The sequence below is a fragment of the Colobus angolensis genome, unplaced genomic scaffold (assembly GCF_000951035.1).
Source record: "Colobus angolensis palliatus isolate OR3802 unplaced genomic scaffold, Cang.pa_1.0 Scaffold8, whole genome shotgun sequence".
NCBI lineage: Eukaryota > Metazoa > Chordata > Mammalia > Primates > Cercopithecidae > Colobus > Colobus angolensis.
In genome coordinates, this window is record NW_012121820.1 from 10,128,790 (window position 1) to 10,136,541 (window position 7,752).

The 7,752-nt window shown below is 42.6% G+C and overlaps 1 protein-coding gene across 1 annotated transcript in view; it reads right to left on the reverse strand.

Moving 5' to 3' along the window:
- Nucleotides 1–7,752, reverse strand: part of IFT52 (intraflagellar transport 52) — a 62,838-nt gene that overhangs the window by 46,379 nt on the left and 8,707 nt on the right. Inside the window, exons 4-6 of the mRNA XM_011929200.1 lie at nt 1,651–1,780; nt 1,283–1,358; nt 476–547 (exon numbers count right to left, since the gene is read on the reverse strand). Coding sequence (XP_011784590.1) covers nt 476–547; nt 1,283–1,358; nt 1,651–1,780 — 278 coding nt within the window. The remainder of the gene's footprint in view (nt 1–475; nt 548–1,282; nt 1,359–1,650; nt 1,781–7,752) is intronic.

Sequence of the window (7,752 nt, forward strand, 5' to 3'; positions counted from 1 at the left end):
CTGATGGAGTCTTGCTCTGTTGCCGAGGCTGGAGTGCAGTGGCGCAATCTCGGCTCACTGCAACCTCCGCCTCCAGGTTTCAAATGATTCTCCTGTCTCAGCCTCCCGAGTAGATGGGACTACAGGCGCACACCACCACACCTGGCTAATTTTTGTATTTTTAGTAGAGACAGGGTTTCACCATGTTGGTCAGGCTGCTCTGGAACTCCTGACCTCATGATCCGCCCACCTTGGCCTCCCAAAGTGCTGAGATTACAGGCCTGAGCTACCGTGCCGGGCCTAAATACTATATTATTAAGACTACCTTCAGGGTGAGGAGCATGGACTTACAGTGCAGAGCTTCTACTTTTTTCCTCTTGAACTGTTCAAATTCTGATTATTTTTGTAACCAGAAACAAAAGCTCTTTTCATTTTGAAAAAGAAGACTCTTCAAAATGATACATCCTCCTCATGTGGCATCAGAAAACACACTCACTGGGCATTGTTTCCACTGCTTTCCTCATCAATGATTCCAGGCACAGCCTTTCCTGCAGCTCGGCTAATTTCCCTTGAAGAAGAAAAATTAAAATCTAGTAAACAAAAAAAATTTGAGAATTTCACACTGTATTCATTAGTACAGTAAATATGAGGCTAAGGTGGGAGGATTGCTTAAGCCTGGGAGGTCAAGGCTGCAGTGAACTGCATTCCCACCACTGCATTCCAGCCTGAGCAACAGAGCACGACTCTGTCTCAAAAAATACATACATATATATATATATATATATATAAACAAAAAATAAGTTGAATATGAAGTAAGTTTCAAAAGATGAAGAAAAATAATTTGATGAATTAGTAATATAGTAAAATAAATTATAATAACATAAAAAAAGAAAGAAGAAGGGGCAGTGAAAAGAATGTGTGAGAAGAGATGAGGGAAGATGTAGAATAAATGAGAGTTATGTGTAAGGATATTTCTGCCTTATTTTTTTTTGAGATGGAGTCTCACTCTGTCACCCAAGCCAGAGTACAATGGTACAATCTCAGCTCAATACAACCTCTGCTTCCCAGGCTCAAGCGATTCTCCTGCCTCAGCCTCCCGAGTAGCTGGGATTACAGGCGTCTGCCACCATGCCTGGCTAATTTTTTTGTATTTTTAGATGGGGAGATGGGGTTTCATGTTGGCCAGGCTGGTTTTGAACTCCTGATCTCAAATGATCCGTCTGCCTTAGCTTCCCAAAGTGCTGGGATTACAGGTGTGAGCAGCGACACCTGGCCAAGATATTTCTGCTTTCAACATGCTTACCTGTTCAAGACTCCACTGGAAACTAGAGCTTCTTTAGGATGGAAATATTTGTGATATACATTTCTAACCACAGCATCTATGAGGGAAAAAGAGAAGGAGGTATATTTTAGGTTAGAAATAAGTTTGATATTATAGACTCATACCAATTTTGACCTGAAAGGCACCCTGGAACTTGGTTCCAATCCATCTCGCTTTATAAATGGAAGCAGCCCAAGCCTAGGAGGCTCAGACTGCTGATGAGAATGGAACATTAAAACATGCACACACAGCCCAGGGCTTTTTCCATTATGCCACTGGACCTAGAGGGCTATGATATAAAATAATAAATAGAAATTGCTGCCTCTACTGAAAATAATAATACTAATTACCATTATTAACCATGATTCCATATTCTTCTAGTAAAAAATTAATATTGGTGTCAAATCTGGATTCTCCACCTTCTCCTAGCATCACAAGGACATCTCCACCACTGTCAAGATATTTCTTCAGGATTTCAAACTACACAAAGGAAAAAAGCAATCTATGAATATACTCAAAAGACTTTTGCCCAAAACACCATAAGACCTTAACTAGATGAAAAATAAATACTTCAAATCTATAAGGCATTTACATATAAATGTATATAAGATAAAAAGTACTCTCTATGTAGGATCTCCAAGCTTGTCTTTGAGCATAAAGCTCCAAAATACTCAAAGTAAACTTACAGTTTCAAAGCTGACTATCAGACAGCAAGTCAAAAGTGAAAAACTTAACTAAAGGAAGCACTCAGTTCTCCATTCAGAGGCACCCCTGGTCTCCACCTATTAGATGCCAGTTGTACCTACCTTCCCCTGGCAACCAAAAATGTCTCTTGAGATTGCCACATGTTCCCTCAGGAGAAGAAGAAATAGAATCATCCCTGGTTAAGAACCACTGATTTAGACAATGCCTTCTCTTGACGGCCCACAGAGGATATCAGGATGAAGGCATTTCATATCACACCTGGGAGGAATTCTGTTCAAGGTCATTGACCAACCAAACCATAGAGAGAAATGCATGTTTTCTGCTTATCTCCTGGAAGCTCTCTCTTGTTTTCACAAAGTTGGTGATGGGAGAAAAATCTAGGGTTGATCTTGCTGCTCTAGCCTGAGAAAACCTGGGGTGGGTGGTCCAGACAAACAGTTTCTTAACTTTCTTCATCAAGCACTCCAGCAGAAAAAAAGCTGAACATGTATATAAATACATCCAATATGTATGTATCTCTATATAAAATATGTACTTTGTAATTTAAAACAACTCTCAAAATGTTTTAAGAGTAATGAAAATATGAATAATAAACATAATTTCCTTCTGGCACCCCACTGATTTATCACATGCATCCTACTTTGGAAACTACTGCCCAGACTAGCTTTGCCACAGCATGGCCCTCTTGCTCTTGCATGCTCCCTGAATTTTCCTCTCCCCCTGACTTCCCCATACTGTATAAAACAAATGAATCTGGCCAGGCACAGTGGCTCACACCTGTAATTCCAGCACTTCGGGAGGCCGAGTGGGGCGGATCACGAGGTCAGTAGATTGAGACCGTGGTGAAACCCCGTCTCTATTAAAAATACAAAAAAAAAAATTAGCCGGGCGTGGCGGCAGGCGCCTGTAGTCCCAGCTACTGAGGAGGCTGAGGCAAGAGAATGGCATGAACCCGGGAGGCGGACCTTGCAGTGAGCTGAGATCGTGCCACTGCACTCCAGCCTGGGTGACAGAGCGAGACTCTGTCTCAAAAACAAAAACAAATGAATCTTTGGAAGCCAAGGTAGGCGGACTACCTGAGGTTAGGAGTTCGAGACCAGCTTGGCCAATATGGTGAAACCCCATCTCTACTAAAAATACAAAACTTAGCCAGGCATGGTGGTATGCACCCATAGTCCCAGCTACTCGGGAGGCTGAGGGAGGGGAATTGCTTGAACCCAGGTGGTGAAGGTTGCAGTGAGCTGAGATTGTACCACTACATTCCAGCCTGGGCAACAGAGCAAGATTCCATCTCAAAAACGAAACACAACAAAAAACAAAACAAAATAAAAAATGAATTATTTCAAAATCAAAATTAAGGTGGGGCGCAGCAGCTCACACCTGTAATCCCAACACTTTGGGAGGCCGAGGTGGGTGGATCACTTGAGGTCAGGAGCTCAAGACCATCCTGGCCAACATGGTGAAATTCCGTGTCTACTAAAAATACAAAAAATAGCCAGATGTGTTGGCAGACGCCTGTAATCCCAGCTACTCGGGAGGCTGAGGTAGGAGAATCAGTTGAACCTGGGAGGCGGAGGTTGCAATGAGCCAAGAATGCGCCAATGCACTCCAACCTGGCAACAGAGCAAGACTCTTGTCTTAAAAAAAAAAAAAAAAATCAGCTCAAAGTCCATTTCCTCTGGGCCCAATAATCCAATGCCTCTTTTCTGTGCTTCTGTAGAAATGTGGAACTTAGAACATTGATCATTATCGGTAGATGGTCCATTTGTTTCATTTCCCCTAGACTATCAGTTCCTAGAATGGAGAGATGATGTGCTATTTGACTTTGATCCCTAGCGTTAGTCCTAGAACCTGGCACATAACTAGATACATAACAGATCCTTAGTAAATATTTTTTGGAACAACAACAGAAAAACAAAACAAATGGGTTATAACTGCATGGATCCTGGGCCCTGAACAACAGACTGAATCTCTCCCTAAATTCCTCTTCCTTTTTCTTCCTTTTGATTTCCTCTCAAACTCCTCATCCCAGACAGCCGTAAATATATGCTATGTTCTATGACTGATAACAGCAAGCCAGATCTAGTTTGCAATATATATTCTCAGAACATAGCTTTCACTTGGGAATTATACTGGGACTTGGTATTTATGATTATGCGGTTCTGGGATTTGTCCATGTTGCCTAAATGCAATGAGTATACAGTAAGTATTGGTATCTACTATGCCCTATTGGCCATCTGGCATTGGAAGAAAAAGATACATGAAGGACGTGGTGTGCAATAACACAGATGGGCAAAAGTTGAAGGAGCTTCCACGAATTAATTATGACCCAGTTTCCAGCTCTGCATTTAAGTGAGACCCTTCTAACAAAAGAACAGGTATTTGGTACAAATTGGAGGTTTCTTATTTCTTTATGGCAAAAACAGGAAGAAAGATTAATTTTGCAGACTTAAATTTTAGAAATTGGCTTAGAATGCATTCACACTGTTAAGTTTTACAGTGTGGCAGCAAATGTGAGATATTTCATGTAATCAAGACTGGATGATCCAGGCCAGTGGCTCTCAGTGGAGGCATTTAAACCATCTAGCATGTATTATGGATCACCATAATATTAATATTAATACGGCATAATATTAATGCCATAATGTTAATGTTTAAGGACATTTTAGTGGGTGAAGGGCAGGGAAGTTAAGGTCCTGCAATATTCAGACCAGTCCCACACAGTAAAGAACTGTTTCACAGCATTTGAATATCTTCTCAGATAGTCACGTAGGTTTAAAAAAGAAAAAGCAAACAAACAAATGAAGCTTAGCCTAAAATCTAACTCCAATTTATTTATTTTTTTTGAGATGAAGTCTTGCTCTGTCACCCATGCTGCAGTGGCTCAATCTCGGCTCACTGCAGCCTTCACTTCCTGGGTTCAAGTGATTCTCCTGCCTCAGCCTCCTAAGTAGCTGTGACCACAGGCGACTGCCACCACACCCAGCTAATTTTTGTATTTTTAGCAGAGACAAAGTTTCACCATGTTGGCCAGGTTGGTCTCAAACTCCTGACCTAAGGTGATCCACCCGCCTCGGCCTCTCAGACTCCTGGGATTACAGGAGTAAGCTATTGCGCTCGGCCCAAATTATACGTAAATACTGTACAAAGTATTTTTTGCACGATTTAACATATACTGAATTCCCAGGTACCCAACTACCATACAAACTGAGAGAAGAATTATACTTTTTTTAGGCCAGGCACGGTGCCTCAAGCCTGTAATCCCAGCACTTTGGGAGGCCGAGACGGGCGGATCACAAGGTCAGGAGATCAAGACTATCCTGGCTAACATGGTGAAACCCCGTCTCTACTAAAAAATACAAAAAACTAGCCGAGCGAGGTGGCGGGCGCCTGTAGTCCCAGCTACTCGGGAGGCTGAGGCAGGAGAATGGCGTGAACCCGGGAGGCGGAGCTTGCAGTGAGCCGAGATCCAGCCACTGCACTCCAGCCTGGGTGACAGAGCGAGACTCCGTCTCAAAAAAAAAGAATTATACTCTTTTTATTAATAGAACTTTCCCAAGAGTTAGTCAGTATTTTGGAAAAATCACATCACCGACAGCAACATGATTTGAATTGCCAATACATCACTTCCTCTAGTCTGCATATGTACCTATCCCATTCATGGGAGTTCTATACATTTATTACACATTTATTTCAAAATGTCAAACATAAAGAAGTGTTCTAATGTATGTATGACCAAGCATTAACAAACTGAAATATGTATATTCTCCTAATATATATATGCCTAAACATTTACAATTTGAAATACATATATTCTTTCATAAATCATCCTCTAATTTATGTACATTAAAGTTAGGAAGCTGTATTGCTTTACTTTTTTAATGGTGGTGGGTTAGATTATCTTTGCATTTCAATTCAGGGTAACAAAGTTGACATTGGTAATATAGGTGGACGCTCGTCTGTTAGGGTTGGAAAATACTCGTCTCAGCCACGTGGTTACCTGGTCATAACTGAATACCACCACAAAGCTAGTGTGATGTGTTAATGTAGTTGAGGTGGAAATAAGGGGAGACTGTTCAGCCTAGTTTCTAGCCTGATACTAGCACCAAATATCAGACAGATGATGTCTGTCCTGTCACAGAAGTTTCTGGAAGCCAACATGAAAAAGGCATCACACAGCTCTCCAGGGGTAACAGTCTAGGAGGCCAGCAGCAATGACAAGGAAAGCAGTGATCTCACCAGCATGAGCCTATTGGAAGAACTGTAACACAAGGGAATGCTGGTTACTAGAAAAAAAGCTAACAGCTTTTCTCCCTTTTCTTCCCACCTCACTCCAACTCCAAAGAAGGCAGAGTCAGGGACTGGTCTGGGAGAGGACGTTTTATTAGGATAAAGTTACATCAAATTTGCCTCTCGAAGGACTTGTGTCTCTTAGATGCAACAGCCTTCCATCCCTGGAAGCCCAAACTAAGGCTTGGCCTGGCACCCATCTCCACTTGGGAAAAGGCCCAGGCACCAGGTTCTGACCCTGTCTCTGGATACCCCTGCGTTCCTGAGGCTGGCTGGTCCCTGGCAAACATCAGGCCAACTCTCTCACTGGCTTCGCTAGGTGGATGGGGAGATGAAGCCAAAGCCCAACAAGTAATAGAGTGTTGCTCTGCAGGCCACTGCCCTCTGTGTGTACATTTCCCTCAAGGTCTCAGTAGGTAGGGGTTGCTGGTTACCTCCACATTGCCAATGGTACTTCCTACTCCTTCTGTCAATTAACCTGATCAAACAATCATGTCTCTCTCCATGCCATTCCCAGCGGGGAAGTTCACCTTGCAATCAAATTGAGAAACAAAGGACACTAGAAATGCTCCCCATTGGACCTCTTCCCCATGGCACCACCAAGAGTAACAGCAGGAGACCTTGGCCAGCCTCAATCTAAGGACCACATTGGCCTTGCCCCACCTCAACCTCCCTACTCCCCATATTCTCTCTGAGCACAAAGGTACTTCCCATTCTCTGTAAAATGGCTCTTTCTATGTTCTGGGATTTTTGTTTTATTGACTGTGAAAAAACACACCTAACTTTTCCTAAATTTACCATCTTAACCATTCTGAAGTACACAGTTCAGCAGTTTTTTTTGTTTGTTTTTTCTTTTCAGACAGGGTCTCTGTCGCGCAGGCTGGAGTGCAGTGGTGCAATCTCAGCTCACTGCAACCTCCGCCTCCCAGGTTCAAGTGATTCTCCTGCCTCCACCTCCCAAGTAGCTGGAAGTACATGTGTGCACCACCACGCCGGCTAATTTTTGTATTTTTAGTAGAGATGGGGTTTTATCATGTTGGCCAGGGTGGTCTCAAACTCCTATCCTCAAGTGATCCACCCGCCTCAGCCTACCAAAGTGCTGGGATTAGAGGTGTGAGCCACCATGCCTGGCCTAGTCCAGCAGTATTAAATATACTTACACTGTTTGGCAACCAATCTGCAGAACTGTTTTCATCTTGCAAAACTGAAACTCTAGACCTATCAAACAGCAACTCTCCATTCCCCACTTCCCCCAGGTCCTGGCAACCACCACCCTTCTATTTTCTGTCTCTACAAATTCGACTACTCTACGTACCTCATGCTTGCATAAGTGAAATCATATAGTATTTGTCTTTTAGTGTCTGCCTTATTTTCATTTGGCATAATGTCCTCAAAATTTATTCATGTTGTAGCATGTATCAGAATTATCTTCCTATTTGAGACTGAATAATATTCCA